Below are 16,918 nucleotides of genomic sequence, written 5' to 3' on the forward strand. Positions count from 1 at the left end.
GGGAACTGATATCAAACTAACCTAGAACTAACCAAGCACTCAGCTAAAACTCAGAGAACTCAGATAAAACTCACCTAGGCCTCACCAAGAATGTACCTAGAAAGCAGATAAAACTCACAGAAAACTCACCTCAAATTCACCTAAATCTCACCCAGAACGCAGTCAAAACTCCCCCAGAACTTAGTTAAAACTTACACGGAACTCAGTTAAAACTCACCTGGAACTCAGTTAAAACTCACCCAGAACTCAGTTAAAACTTACCTGAATCTCAGTTAAAACTCACCCAGAACTCAATTAAAACTCACCTTTAACTCAGTTAAAACTCACCTGGAACTCAGTTAAAACTCACCCGAAACCCAGAACTCACTTGGAACCTACTAGCACTATTGACAGTCTAGCAGTCCTACTACCTGTTCAGGCTGAATGCGCTCACTAGCACTTCACTACTTTCTTCTTCTTGAGTAAATGGGAACTGGTTGTAAGTTGGAACTAAAGCGAGAAGGTCTTTAGCGCTAAACGTCCATAAATCAGTGCGCCGCCCTACAGGACAGATGCATAGTGCGGCACAAGTAAGTGCTCACTGGTGTATCGAGTGTATATTGAGACTAATACGGTGCTGCTGACAGGCTGTCTGGACCAGGAAGTGCAATTCGTGTGCCTGTGTGTGTATGTGTGTGTGTGTGTGTGTGTGTGTGTGTATGTGTGTGCGATATGAGGCGCTTTATTGCGAGATTTTGTGAGAGCAGCACGCAGACAGTCCTGCTCTCTCTGACAAGTAATTGTGTCTGGGACAATGAGGCGTAATCTGTAGTCTGGCACTGCTCCACTATCTGCACAAACGATGCTGCAACAATTAGCACGGCTGCCTGAGTGAACCGGTGGAGCGTCGCCCGCCATATGTCTCCGCCAACAGCGCGTTAGCACCGAAAATCACAGCTGTCGCAGCGTGTTACGGGAATCAGCGCTGCTGAAAATTGGTCCTTCCAGGAGGATTAGGAGAATAAAGATCTCGGAGGCCTGACAACCAGGACAAACAAATGAGTTGCAGAAACATGAAGTCAGGGGGGGGGCTGTTTAAATGTAATGCAGGAAAGACTTGGAGACCTTTGATGCTCAAGCATTGTGGGAGCTGCACAGATACAGCAACAATCATACAATACCAACCTCAGGATTTATGATTGTTGCATCTCAGGGACTGTTACCATGGATTTTACCCCAAAGTTTCTACACAGGGTGGTGCAAAAAACAAAAAACATCCATTGGGCAGCTGTAGAGTTTTGAGGGATGGCGAAAGCATGAGCATGTAACATCAGATCGGCTCTGAACTGACCCAAGATTAACAGTAGTAGGTTTGTGTTTCCCAGCAGGTATCTCGCGGAGTCCGCACCCATCGTCCTCGCTGCATTTTTCCACGGCCCCCATCCTGCCGCCGCCCACCTCCACCTACTTCCCCCACACGGCCATCCGCTACCCACCCCACCTCACTTCACAGGACCCGCTCAAGGACCTGGTCACCATGGCCTGCGACCCGTCCAATCAGCAGCCCAGTCCGGTAAGTCTGGAGCTCCACTTTATTATACTAAATAAATCTAACTGTACTTTTTTTTTTTACTCCCAAACTTTGATTTAATTGTGAAGTTGGTATTGATGTTAGACATATGAAAAAAGGGTGTAGAACAAGAACAGGACACAATTCTGAGCCATCCATAATTCCATATTTTGAGTCTTTTATGGTTTTTTGAGAAACACGCATTTTGGTTTTATGCAACAAACCATTGTAACAATATGAAGATTTCCTTTGACCAAACAAATATATAAAGTTCCCAAACTATATTTTCATTGAAAAATCCAACTTTTTCCCAATAAACAAACATTTAGCTGAAATATTTTGACATGTTTCTAGTAAAACTTGCCAAAAACTTTGGATCGAGTTCATCCCAGAGCAGTTCAATAGGATTTAGGTCCAGTGACCGGGCAGGCCGTTCTATGATAGACGTCACTCCAGACGATGTTTTGCTCCGACGTCTTGCTCAGGCGTACGCTTCAGTCCAGACGGCCTGTCCAGACGTCAGTCCAGACGGAATTGAAGTTAAAGTACGGAACTGTAGCCGTGTCGATTCAGGATTCCTTTCATTTTTCGGGAATGTCTCCAAAACAACCCCAAACCATTACACTTCCAACTCGTTTGATTGTGGGGGTGATGCAGTCTGCTAACATCTTCACTCCTGTTCTCTCCTGGTCTTACACAAGTTCTACTCTTGGGTTCCATTTGGACTCCACAGGCGTTTCTTCCATACTTTCATTGACCAATTCTGTTGTGTTTTTGTTGTGTAGAAACAAAAGCAACATATGCATGTATATAAAACATATATGAAGTGGCCCTGTGTGTGTGTGTGTGTGTGTGTGTGTGTGTGTGTGTGTGTGTGTGTGGTGCATGCAGGCATGTACACGTATGCGAGATAAACGCTCGTCGTGTCTTGCGCTTACTGTGTTTATTGTAACCCGATCGTAAGTTACTCGACCACAGACATCTAGACGCGTTCAGACCTGGAGGCTTCGATTTCCCTCCTCCTCGCCTCGTTCTTACCACAACACCCCTCCATACACACACACACACACACACACACACACACACACACACTCACACACACTTAGCACTAAGCTTTTTTTTCCCTAGCATTTAAAAGCTCTCTGAAATAAAAAGTGCTGATCTTCTCTCTACTAATACCTCAGCAGGACTTGTTGTTTAAGCCTCAGCAGTACTGTGATTAGATAAATTCATGAGCTGGTAAGGTCTGAGATACCGTTCGAAAGGTCTGGGTTGGGGGTGGGGTTTTGTTTCGGGGGCCAGACCTTTCGAGCGGTATCCCAGACTTTACCAGCTCATTTATGTGGAATATGTGTAAGAGAAATCGTGTAGCAAAAAAAATACAAATAAATAAAAAAGAAAATGATTTTCTTTCAGAGTGCAGGTTAGCCAAGTTACAGCGCCCCTGGAGGAACAGATAGTTAAGAGCCATCCAGTTTGATGAATCACCAAACTTCTGTAAGAGACTTATCCTCTCAGCAGTAAACTATAGGAATGTGTTTGAAGCATAGAAGCAATACAGGAGTGTAGATAGGACTTGATTTCGTTCTTCAGAGATAAACCGGAGGTTAAACGTGCACCAGTTCTGCAGTTTCATTGCACTGCTCCTGATATTCGAATAACTGCAGTCGGAGGGAGTCGCTGTCTTCAAAGAGTTTGCCTCCAGGGATAAGCGGCGAGGAAAGAAAATCCTGAGTCAGAAAGCCTTTTCATTATGTGGGAAGCAGGAGGGCACGAACTAGAAGGTGAGATCAGACAGAAAGCTAGATGTGAAGGAAGAGAGCGAGAAAGGGATCAGAGAGCAGAAGGAAGTACGCGTTTGAAGGAGGAGATTCCTGTGTGCGCCTGGCAGCAATGCTGACGCTGACAGAGTGAAGGGGGAGAGTGAGGGGAAAAAAGATTTGACATTTGTCAGGCTTGGCCTGTCCTGCAGTCTCATTGAAATTCGCCCCACCGCAGTGCGACTGCCGCCAGCCAGTCACAAAGGACAGCAGCGGCGGCCCACGATGTCGCTGACTCACGCATCGAGTGTTGTCGCGTAGCAGGGTCCAGGCGCAGGCCAGAGGACAGAGGGATAGACAGACGGATGGATGCAACCAGGCAGCGAGAGAGAGAAAGAGCGACTGATATGCAGCCATCGGACAGAACATCCGCCTAGAACATTACCCCGTGTCTCATATATCTGCTGACGGAGAGTGAAAGAGAGACAGAGGGGGTGTGGGGGTGGAGCTAGACTTTGTTGATTACAAAACATGTTAAGAAGAAATCCTATAGAAATGTATTTGAAATGTATAAACATTTTTGGACACCTGGCAACCCATTCCCATCTTCTGGGGAGATCCACTAGATTTTGGAGTGGGCTTGTAGAAATTCATTCAGCCACAAGGGTGGTAGGACAGTCAGGTACTCATGTAGGTGAGGTGAGGAGATTTGGGTTGCAGTTAGCGTGCAAAAATTCATCCTAAATGTGTTGACCAGGGTTTGAGCTCTATAGCAGGAGATCTTCCACTCCAACCCAAACGCACTCATATACGTTAGAAGTTCACCTGCTGCAATAATAACTAATAATTAATAATAATACAAATAATAATAACTAATAATTAATAATAATTTCTGTTTCAGCTCAATCAATGGATTACTCAAAGTTTTTTTTTTTTCGACCTCGAGTTCAGTACCCAAAACATCTCATGACCGTTGCAGTTTAAAAGAAGATATAAGTCCTTAATGTCAGAACGTAACGGCTCTGTCATCTTTTAAAGTTGAAGTGTTGGACAAAACCTCATTTTGGACCAAATCGTCTTTAATCACATACAGTGGGTTTTTACGAAACCGCCTTACACACCGACCACAGCTACCATGAAACCACACTCTTGAGTTTGATCATCAAGGGCATAGCCTGGACCTGGACCTGGAGCTGGAACTGGAACTGGAGCTGCGGCTGTTCCACTTCATGCTCATTTTTCAATTTGATCTGCAATTTCATGTCCTAATTAAAAAAAAAACATAATATTATCGAATAAGAGTATATGTGTATTAGTGTATACAATATACTGGTATATAGATTTAATATTCTTATGATGACGATAGCTTTACGACAAAATTATCAAAATGGTAAGTTTCACGCAGCGGGCAAACGTAGCGTATTCTCCGCCCTACACTCGCAAACCGGCGCTTGTCCACATGCCCGCAGACGTATACATATATACTGTAAAGTTTATACTACATATTTTCAAGTTGGGGACTTTCTGTATATATGAGTATATATGAGTATATGAGTATCAGCTGTAATATAATAACACAGTTCAACTAAATGTTATTAGACATATATAACGAAAAACGGCAGCAGGAGTTAACATCAACCGCTTTGTTGTTTGTTAGAGATTAGGGATGTGCATATCCATAACTGAGGCCGATGCGATTCGTATCGCGATGCATAACCAACGATACGATACATTAAAGATACGTATGAAGCAGCTACCGGTGGGATGCGATCCGATTCACCCTGTTACGATGCAGTGCGATCCGATTTCAACTCTATTCATCACAATACGATGCAATGCAAACAAAATATGATGCTATGCAATTTAATACAGTACAGACAGTTGACTTTTATTCATTTGATTCAGACAGACAGCAAATCGTCCATTTTAACAAAACAGGCGTTTGTAGTGGAAAAAATAAAAAGATGAAATAAAACCAGATGTTCTTTTCCTGTTTTGTCTCCAGGAACATGCAGCTCTACCTCTGCCATGCTGATCTGTATTCTATGTGTCTCTCAGGACGAGAAATCAACCTACATAGAAAATACAGTTACCGAATTATTGTTCACTTTCTAAATGCTAAAAGTATAGCGCATTAACTAGTCATTATATAAATAAATCGTTTTGTACTGATGCAAATATGTTCAAAAAAGATGCATCAGGATACAAATGCCAGCGTGTATCCGACGCACACTTTTTTTAAACGATGCATCACATCATTAACTTGAATCTTTCCATCCCTAGTAGAGACGTGACACAGACTCTCACTCGTAATCTCTCTCTCTCAAACAAATGTAATCTTTATGGCACTACTTTATCGCTGTATATGATTTAGGGCAGGAGAATTCTAGATCTGACATCCCGCATATAAAATAGCCAACTATTATCAACCACGCTTCTTTTCTATTTCCATCAGTTTTGCACTGCCAACAGCAACGACACTGTTCATTTATCTGACATGTGACCATGGGATAAATGGGATAATCCACTGGTTTTCTAATTGAATGGTTCTTCAGCACCTCGTTATGCATTAAAATCATGTAGCCCTGGATTATCCCTTACTTATCCAAGGAACCGGATACACCACATTAGACGTGCAATAAAATGAGATAATGAGGTAATAAGTATGGAGATGCACCAATGAGCAGATGAGGACAACTAGGTAAGTATGGAAGAAGGAGGATAGAAATCCAGACATCTATGAAAAAAAATAGAGGGGTAAAAAAAGGGGTGATGTGGTCCGATCTGATGGTGTGGTGTGGGGAAAAAGATCAGCAGGAGGTTTTTACTGTTTGAGTGAGAGAATCAGTGAATGGTTAGATAATATTTTTTTTAAAGATACCTGTCAAATATATTTCTAATATCCATAGTTGAGAATTCTGAACTGGAATGATGTAGCTGAGGTCGAGGAACTTTTTAGAGCCAGACCTCAGAAGGACGGCTTTTTTAGCGTTTTCCTCCCGGTGTTTCCAGGCGTATAGCTGAGGGTTAATATTCAGTCTAGGCCACGCCCACTATTGTTTAAAATCATGCTACCGATACGGATTATAGAGCGCTAAACAATTGGCTAGTGCTAATGATTCCGAGTTTGAAAATACACGACTCCGTTGTCACGCCACTCGTTTTTTAGCAAGTTGGTGGAAAACAATATCGTTGAACCAGATAAGCAGTTTGCAGTGTAACCGAAAGCAGTAAAACCAAATGTAATATTAGTTCTAAAGGATTAGGTGAAAGTAATTGGGAATGAGGCAGGGGAGGAGAGGGGAGCGAGGCGGCGGGCGAGAGAGAGCAGCTTAGAGTGTTAATGCGGATGTTTGGCCCCCCGAGCTGGGCTGTATACAGTAGGTGCTGGCTGACCGTTGCTCTCTCTTTCTCCCTCAGCTGAATGGCAGTGGTCAGGTGAAGGTCCCCCCCCACTACATCTCCTCTCAGATGTTGGCCCCCCCGCCTCCCCCGGCCCTGCCTCGCCTCACGCTGCCCCCCGACTCCAAACCCAGCAGCACTTCGCCAGACGCAGCCGACACCTCGCCCACCTCCCCCAGTAAGTGGCTCACCGCCTGCTCCCCTCACATGTCCGGCTGCTTGGAGACGTAGCTTAGTCCTTATTGTACATAAACAGTCCCGAGTTTTGATGACGTGAATTTTTAATTAATTCGAACCCAACACCATCATTCACACGCAACACCTTGGAACATTGTCATATTTCCGGAGCTCATGAGAGAACGTTCCGGGAGACTTCGGAAATGTTTGCCACCAGATCACGTAACACAAACTACGTTATCAATTAGCATTCATAAGAATTGCATATCTGAAGTGATAGAATAAACAGGACCGAAAGAGAAAATGCTGTAGTTTTCTGAGGTAATGATTCTGCACCTTCTTATGGTTGGCTCAGAGTTGGTGATCTGCTCTTATCCTTGTTGCTCATGTCTCACTGAGTTTTTATTTATAAAGAGCAAATTGCACTATAGTCAATGAAACGTTTTCAGTGGATAAATGTTCATCTGTGAACATGTTCCTGTTGGATCCTAAAGAATTATACGTACAGCGAGGTTCAGGAAAAACAATACATCTAAAGCGCTGCGTGCTTTAGATGACCAGGCAGTCTGTCATAGATTCTGTTATTAAGTGTAATTTTATTAAGGAATGCTGAGCAGAGCTAAACACACACACACACACACACACACACACATCTATTGTACAGTGCTGCAAATGATGTGTGGCCTGCACCTTTCTCATCTCGGGGAATGCGATTAGAGTGAGCGCCGCCCATGCAGCTCGTCCTCTGGCCTAATAGTTATAGATTCCCGATAAGGTTGTGAACGTGTGAGCGATTGGGTTTAGCCGTGTGAAGAACAGTAAATGTGCATCACGTGTGCATGCAAAGCTTGTGTTCATTTGGAATTTCCCCAGAAAAGATGCTGATAAACACGTATGCCTTTCTTTGTAATCGCTAGGCTCGATATAAAACGCCATAATTGGCTCTATCCAGAACGCCATATTTGGCTTGATGTATAAAGCCATATTCGACTCGGTCCAGAACGGTGTATTCGGCTCTATCCAGAACTCAATAATCGACTCTATTCAGAATGCCATATTCGGCTTGATGTATAAAGCCATATTCAACTCGATCCAGAACGGTGTATTCGATTTGATCCAGCACGCCATATTCGGCTCTATCCAGAACACCAGATTTGGCGTGATGTATAAAGCCATATTCGACTCGATCCAGAATGGTGTATTTGGCTGGAGACAGAACGCCATATTCGGCGTGATCTAGAACACCATATTTTGCTTGATCCAGAACGTCATATTCGGCTTGATTTAGAACGTCATAATCTGTTCGATCCAGAACGCTATTTTTGGCTCGATCTTGGATGCCATATTCGGCTCAATGCAGAATTTCATATTCGGCCCGGTCCAGAACGCCACATTCAGCACGATCTAGAACACCATATTTGATTTGGAACGACATAATTGGCTTGATCCAGAACGCCGTATTTGGCTCGATCTAGAACCCCACATTCGGCCCAATCCAGAATTTCATATTCGGCTCGATCCAGAACGCCATATTTGGCTCGATTTAGGACGCCATAGTCGGCTTGATCCGGAACGCCATATTCGGTTTGATTTAGAACGTCGTTTTCGGCTTGATCTAAAATGCCTGATTCGGCTGCTGCTTCATGGTGATGGAGAATACGTTTTTTCCACATGAGGGTTCTGGGTTGAGTCTGAATTGTGGAGTATTCAGAGTATTCAGTGAAGGTTATTATAGGATCAAGATTGTGATGCTTATTGAGTGGTAACAAGCCGTTATTCAAAGATAACTATAGGTGTAAAATCAATCAATCAATCAATCAATCAATCAAACAATCAATAAACCCTCCCCCCACATAAGAGATGGATTGTTCCTTGTCATTGTACGCATTTTTGATCACAAGTTCCAGACTTTTTTTTTGTGACAGACCCTCGTTTCCCCCTAATAACGATTCCCTCTGTCGCATCAATGTGACGGTCGAGGCTATCTGGGCTTGCTTGGCTTTTTTCTATACATGCCACGACACATCCTAGGATGCTAATTGCTTAATTGCATCATGCAGTGCATCTGTCTGGAAGCATCTGCACTCTCGTCATTGGTACGGCTTTTTCCTTTCATTTGTCCCCCGTCTGTTCAGAGCCATAACGACGCACACTTCATCATTCCGCACTGCGTACACATCATTTTCTGAGGCTAATCTGCACACTACACATCACTCATAGCTAACACACTATTATAACCCATACTCTCTCTCTTTCTTTCTCTCTCTCTCTCTCTCTCTCTCTCTCTATCTCTCTATCTCTCTATCTTTCTGTTTTTCAGCATACTCTGCTCCCGGGACACCACCTGCCAACCGCTCCTTCGTAGGAATCGGCCCCCGAGACCCTGCAAGTCTGTATCAGGCTCAGGTACTACACCTTTACACCTCCACTCCTTCACACCTCTACAATTCCACTCCTCCATACCTCATCTACTCTATTATACCTTTACTTCTCTATTTCTTAAATTCTCTATTTGGCTATTCCACCCCTTCAGACCTTTACTCTTCTACACAACCATTCCACACCTCCACTCCTTCATTCCTCCATAACTCGACTCTTCCACTTGTTTACACCTCTACCTCTCTATTTCTCTATTCCTCCATTTGTCCACTCCTATCCTCCACACCGCCACTCATTTACACCTCTCTACCTCCATCTTCCACTCATTTACACCTCTCTACCTCCATCTTCCACTCATTTACACCTCTCTACCTCCATCTTCCACTCATTTACACCTCTCTACCTCCATCTTCCACTCATTTACACCTCTCTACCTCCATCTTCCACTCATTTACACCTCTCTATTTCTATCTTCCACTCATTAACACCCCTCTACCCCATCTTCCACTCATTTACACCTCTCTACCTCATCTTCCACTCATTTACACCTCTATATTTCTATCTTCCACTTATTTACACCGCTCTACCTCCATCTTCCACATATTTACACCACTCTACCACCATCTTCCACTTATTTACACCTCTCTCCCTCCATCTTCCACTCATTTAAACCTTTCTGATCCGGTCAGGATGCAGTAATTTGGTCAGATCGCTGAATACTAATGTTAAACCTGAGGTGTGATGGCAGAAGGGTGATGAGGGGTGTTCCCAATTATCAAATTCATGCATATTCATATTTAGGAGAGTAAAGTATTATAATATAGTTATAAATATTAAAGTAATATACTCTCCCTTAATGAGAGTTTTTTGATCAGTTTTCCTGGTAATTGTAATGAGGTCAGTAACTACAATGCAGCTGCAGAAGTGAGAATGTTGTGTGTGTGTGTGTGTGTGTGTGGTGTGTTCGCTGCAGGACTGCAGGCTTAGCCACATGTTGCACTGTTGCTGCTGCATTGCAGTGCTCTCTGCCCAATAACCAGTGCAAGTGTACCATAGTGAGAATAGAGAGTTTGATGCGACAGTGGAGTGTGTGTGTGTGTGTGTGTGTGTGTGTGTGTGTGTGTGTGTGTGTGCGCGTGCGGCATTTTGCTGACGTACAAGTATCTATCAGCACGACCGCTGAAGCAGTTTATATTGCTGTGGCCGACTTTAATCTGCCGAGCTCCCTCGTTCCTCATGAGATCAGCGTGGAGGGGGTGGGGGGGACTTTAAAGAAGAGCAAAAGGAAGGGCAACCGTGTCCCCTGGTCCAGGATACTCACATCCAGAGCCGTCTGGTTGTTAGGGGAAACCAGACATGATGTAATGGTAAGGTGAACTTGAACTTAGAGGAAAGTCCACAGCAGGCTGAGATCATTTTACGCCAGTCAGACCGGTAAAGAGCTGCGAGACGAACGAGCTTGCTGCCCTACAGTCTTTTCTCTTCGGGTTAAGGGGTTCCTGGATTTTCCACAATGCCTTTAGACATTTACAGCGTTTGGCAGATGCTTTTATCCAGAACGGCGTACAATTTATACAACTGAGTACTTTAGGTTTTAGGGCCTTGCTCAAGGGCCCATCAGTGGCCGCTTAGTACTGGTGGGATTTAAACTCATGATCAGAAGTTCTACATCTTAACCACTGTGCTACTTCTTCCCCTACACTACTTCCCGATCGTGGTGCCCTTTATCATGAATACTTGTAAAGAGAGATGCAGCGGCACTTTATTTCATTAATGTTTTCCATCCAGCTCGTTCTCCTGTTACCTATTAAACCCTAGAGCTTTCAGGCCATAGCTGCATTGCATTCTGGGTTCTATCGCAGCAGCAATATGGCAAACGGGGCATGAAGTTCCTGCTCTTTTTTTTTTTTTTTTTTTTTTTTTTTGGTGTTTTGCCAGCGCTGCTATCGAAAGTTGTTTGAACTTTGTCCTTTTGTCAGTTCCCCCGTGAGTAGATCACCCCTCTGTGCCGTCTCGCAGGAATAACGAAAACACAGCAACGACCGACAATAAGGTTCTTTCTCATACCTCGTTCATTGAGAATGTGAACACTGGTGCAAAACACTTTTTTTTTTAAAAGCGCCTCATATTTCAGGCTTGCCTCCAGTTCCCCCGAAGCGTTTTTAATTAAACTGATAGATTGTCATTTTTGTTCAGCTCTAGTGGCCTAACGTGAACCCCTTTCCCCCCATGCTGAACCTGTAAACACACCCTCGTCTCAGCTTCGTGTTTTCCTAACTCTAACCACCTGTCACCCAGACAAAGAAATGAAGCCTCCAGCTTTTATAGCAAAAAGAAATATTTCGGTTGGAGTCGAGGCCTAAACCGCTGCCAGGCCTGTCTCGTCAGCTCCGCCGCTTCCCTTCACTTACAGGACTGAAGCTGCACATGGGCTTATTTTTAGGAAATAGCGCCTCCGATATAAATAGCTTGATCTTGTTAGCAGCTGGCACAACGCAAGCGCTCCAGAATAAACGGTAGGGCTAAGGCTGTTAAAGGATTCGACACGGGACTCTTCGTCCCCTCGGGGTTTTACCTTAAAGCATTTCGGTTAGACTGGGGGAACAGCAGGGATCGGAGCGATCTCTGCGGCTTTACCCTCCGTCTCTCACTCTTTGTCTTTCTCTTCATAGGAATTTTTATGGCTTTTACATGAACAGGAAATGTTTAGCAGATGATTGACACCTCACTGTTTAAATGCTCTGTTTGTTATGCCTACTACAGTTCTGTGGCTTCACTGCTCCTTCAGTAAACAATAGAATAATTTTAATATCAGCTCTGTGGTGTCTACAGAGATACGAGAAGCTGAAAGAAGGAGGGAAGTGAGTAGAGTATGGAACTGAGTCAAGTATAAAACTGAGTCAAGTGGAACTGAGTTTAGTGTGAATTTAAGTCAAGTAGGTAATAGTTGAATATGAAATTGAGTCAAGTAGGCGATTCAGTAGAGTCAAGTATAAAACTGAGTCAGGTGGAACTGAGTTTAGTATGAAAATGAGTCAAGTGGAACTGAGTCGGGTATGAAAATGAGTCAATTGGAACTGAGTTTAGTATGAAAATAAGTCAAGTGGAACTTAGTCGATTATGGAACTGAGTAGAGCATGGAGCCGAGTCGAGTGGAACTCAGTTGAGCAGACCTGAGTCAAGTGAGGCACTGAGTCAAGTGGAACTGAAACGTGTATGGAACTGAGCCAAGTGGAAATCAGTCAAGTGTGAAACTGAGTTGAGTGATTAACAGCGTTGAGTCGAGCATGGAACCAAGTCGAGTGGAAGTTAGTTGAGTGGAACTGAGTCAAGTGTGGAATTGAGTTGAGTTGAGTTATGAGGAGTCAATTGGACACAATTTTTGCCTTCATTCTGTATTGTAATGCTAATGCTAACACATACTGAGTCCTGATTTTCAACACAAAGCGGGTTGGGGAAAAAAAATGTTCTCTGAATCGCTGTTGCAATGATTTGTGTGTGTTGCGTTTCTTATCCTTATCCGATCCAAACCACTACAGATTTAACAGATTTCAGAGAACTTCTCATTTACATCCAAACCATGAACCATTTACTGAAACCATGGACCAAAAAAAAAAAAACAATCTTTCACAGTAAACTTGAGTTTTTAGCATACAGGAGATGCCACATGTCTTGCCTTTAGCCTGGCGCAGAGCTACAGCGACCTCTGCTGGACCCTCATCAGGTGTCCCGGTTGGGTTTAAAGTCCCCTGAGAAAAGGTCAAGTGGAACTGAGTTAAGTTTGGAACTGAGTCGAGTGGAACTGAGTCGAGTATGGTACTGAGACAATTGGAAGTGAGTCAAGTGGAATTGAGTCGAGTAGGGAACTGAGTTGAGTTGAAATGATTCAAGTGGAACTGAGCTGAGTAGGTAACTGAGTCAAGTATGGAAATAAGTTACATATGAAACTGAGTCGAGTATGAAATTGGGTCAGGAGGAACTGTCAACCATTGAACTGAGCCAAGTGGAACTATGTAAAGTATGGACCTGAGTTGAGTAGGGAATTGAGTCAAGTGGAACTGAGTCGAGTAGGGAACAGATTTAATCACTGAACTGAGTCAAGTATGGAACTGAGTTGAGTGGGGAACAGTTGACCATGGAACTGAGTCGAGTGGACCAGAGTCAAGTGGTGGTGTGTGAAGTATGGAACTGAAACGAGTATGGAACTGTGAACTGTGTCAAGAGGAACTGAGTCGAGTAGGGAACTGAGTCAAGTGGAACTGAGTCGAATGGAACTGAATCAAGTGCAACTGAGTCTGGATTTGATTGTTGAAATGTCCAGCACATTGCGGTGGGCTGTCATGTACCAAAGCATCTCCCTCTATAGCTGGCTTTCAGCACTCTCTCTCTTTCTCTCTCTCTCTCTCTCTCTCTCTCTCTCTCTTTCACTCTTTCTCTCTGTGTGCCTCTCATATGGATACACTTGAGTTCCTTGACAGTTTTTTTCACTCGTCTGGTTCTAATTTCACTCCCAAGGATGAATCCCGGCTCGAAATTGAATCTCAGGCCTGTTATCTATAAGAGCGCCAGAGCGTTTTGCAGGATCATGCAGCTGCAATCAGTGCGAGCGAAATGACTTTTTTTCCCTGAGCTTTATTAAATCAGCGCTTTGGGATGCAGCCTGAGACGTCTGTTTAGTGGATCGCTGTTAAATTACTTCAAACTCGGTGGAGGAAGACGATGAACTGTGAACCGCTGCTGTTTTTATAAGGCTTCGTCGAAATGTTGAAAAAGACTTCAGTGGTGTGCGAGATGGAGGCAGAGAGAAAGAGTGAGAGACAGAACCTTATTATGTGTTTAAGAGGTCTAGGTTGGGGCCCGCTGGGTTCGCTCGTGCTGGCTCGCTCCGCTCTTTAGCCCTGTATTATGTGTAATAGGCGCGCTGCTCTCCAAACTCTGACAGCTCTGCGCACTCGGAGCCCACTGGGGCAGGAGATGCTGATTACCCACCGCTCGGAAAGTGCAAGTCATTACGCTGTGTCTTGGCCCCGAGTCTGGAGTTCTGTGGTTTTGCTTTATTCAGAGCCATAATTTACATTGTAGAACACACACACATGCTCTTTTTCATCAGCAGTTCACGATAATCTCCTATCCATTGTTTATGCACGTTTCCATCGTGCTGTACAGAAAGAAAGAAAAAAACGTTTGCACATGGCCGAACTCCATGATCACAGGCCTGTTCGAGAGGTTTTCCAGACGGATCTGAATAAGAAAATATGGTCCACGATGCTGCTTTGGATTGTTACATGGTTGATTTGGAAATTCTGAAAGGAAAGTCCTTTATTATTAAGTGGACATAGAGTAATGCATGTTTCCTTGAAGGAATGTAAAAAGACTTTAAGAGAACTTTTTAAGAGTCATTGTTGACTGGTTTGTACTGTGGGGGCACAAACTAAAGAAAAGAAACAGGTGCAGACATTAGGAGAACAGGTAGGGAGAGAGAAAGAGAAAGATAAATAAAAAATAAGGGATAATGTGATTTATAGAGTTAAATCTTACATTCAGTGAGACTCACACAAAACTTCTCTGTTCTTTACTATCAATGGATGGATGGATGGATGGATGGATGGATGGATGGATGGATGGATGGATGGATGGATCAAGAGGAGGTTAAAAATAAATTTGGGGTATTCTTTTGATGGATCTGTTGTGTTACAGTAGTGTTGCAATAAGGTTACAGTAAAATAACAGTAGTGTTACAGTAGTACTGCAGTACTAAAACAGTTTTGTTATAGTAGTATTACATTAATGTTACAGAAGTGTTATAATAGTGTTATAATAGTGTAACAGTAGTTTTATAATAAAGTAACAGCAGTGTTATAATAATAGTTAGGGTACTGTTTCAGTAGTGTACCGTGTGATATAGTAATGTTACAATAGTGTTATCATAGTGTTACAGTAGTGTTACAGGAGTATTACATTAAGGTTACAGTAGTTTGATAATGTAAAAATAGTGTTTTAATAGTGGTATAATAGTGTTGCAGTAGTGTGTTAGTAGTGTACTGTAGTGATGCAGTAATGTTACAGTAGAGTTAAAGTAGTATTACAATAGTGTTATCATAGTGTTACAGAAGTATTGCATTAAGGTTAGAGTAGTGTTATAATAATGTAACAGGAGTGTTACGATAGTGTTACAGTAGTGTTACAGTAATGTTACATTAAGGTTACAGTCGTGTCATAATAGTGTTTCAGCAGTGTACTGTAGTGATGCAGTAATGTTACAGTAGAGTTAAAGTAGTATTACAATAGTGTTATCATAGTTTTTTACAGAAGTATTGCATTCAGGTTAGTGTTATAATAATGTAACAGTAGTGTTATAATAGTGTTACAGCAATGTTACATTAGGGTTACAGTCGTGTCATAATAGTGTTTCAGTAGTGTACTGTAGTGATGCAGTAATGTTACAGTAGAGTTAAAGTAGTATTACAATAGTGTTATCATAGTGTTACAGAAGTATTGCATTAAGGTTAGAGTAGTGTTATAATAATGTAACAGGAGTGTTACGATAGTGTTACAGTAGTGTTACAGTAATGTTACATTAAGGTTACAGTCGTGTCATAATAGTGTTTCAGTAGTGTACTGTAGTGATGCAGTAATGTTACAGTAGAGTTAAAGTAGTATTACAATAGTGTTATCATAGTTTTTTACAGAAGTATTGCATTCAGGTTAGTGTTATAATAATGTAACAGTAGTGTTATAATAGTGTTACAGCAATGTTACATTAGGGTTACAGTCGTGTCATAATAGTGTTTCAGTAGTGTACTGTAGTGATGCAGTAATGTTACAGTAGAGTTAAAGTAGTATTACAATAGTGTTATCATAGTGTTACAGAAGTATTGCATTAAGGTTAGAGTAGTGTTATAATAATGTAACAGGAGTGTTACGATAGTGTTACAGTAGTGTTACAGTAATGTTACATTAAGGTTACAGTCGTGTCATAATAGTGTTTCAGCAGTGTACTGTAGTGATGCAGTAATGTTACAGTAGAGTTAAAGTAGTATTACAATAGTGTTATCATAGTTTTTTACAGAAGTATTGCATTCAGGTTAGTGTTATAATAATGTAACAGTAGTGTTATAATAGTGTTACAGCAATGTTACATTAGGGTTACAGTCGTGTCATAATAGTGTTTCAGTAGTGTACTGTAGTGATGCAGTAATGTTACAGTAGAGTTAAAGTAGTATTACAATAGTGTTATCATAGTGTTACAGAAGTATTGCATTAAGGTTAGAGTAGTGTTATAATAATGTAACAGGAGTGTTACGATAGTGTTACAGTAGTGTTACAGTAATGTTACATTAAGGTTACAGTCGTGTCATAATAGTGTTTCAGTAGTGTACTGTAGTGATGCAGTAATGTTACAGTAGAGTTAAAGTAGTATTACAATAGTGTTATCATAGTTTTACAGAAGTATTGCATTCAGGTTAGTGTTATAATAATGTAACAGTAGTGTTATAATAGTGTTACAGCAATGTTACATTAGGGTTACAGTCGTGTCATAATAGTGTTTCAGTAGTGTACTGTAGTGATGCAGTAATGTTACAGTAGAGTTAAAGTAGTATTACAATAGTGTTATCATAGTGTTACAGTAGCGTTACAGGAGTATTACATT

The 16,918-nt window shown here is 42.2% G+C and overlaps 1 protein-coding gene across 12 annotated transcripts in view; it reads left to right on the forward strand.

The window, feature by feature from the left end:
- The window catches only part of nfic (nuclear factor I/C), a 149,795-nt gene that overhangs the window by 119,849 nt on the left and 13,028 nt on the right, over positions 1–16,918 (forward strand). For 2 of the 12 annotated variants that reach the window (XM_083554986.1, XM_083554979.1), the window contains exons 8-10: positions 1,347–1,552; positions 6,730–6,889; positions 9,209–9,277. In XM_083554986.1, coding sequence (XP_083411112.1) covers positions 1,347–1,552; positions 6,730–6,889; positions 9,209–9,277 — 435 coding nt within the window. Of the gene's footprint in view, positions 1–1,346; positions 1,553–6,729; positions 6,890–9,208; positions 9,295–16,918 lie in introns of all 12 variants that reach the window. The other 10 variants (XM_083554988.1, XM_083554983.1, XM_083554989.1 and 7 more) reach the window with 6 other exon arrangements.

Source organism: Silurus aristotelis (assembly GCF_946808225.1).
Source record: "Silurus aristotelis genome assembly, chromosome: 11".
NCBI classification, from domain to species: domain Eukaryota; kingdom Metazoa; phylum Chordata; class Actinopteri; order Siluriformes; family Siluridae; genus Silurus; species Silurus aristotelis.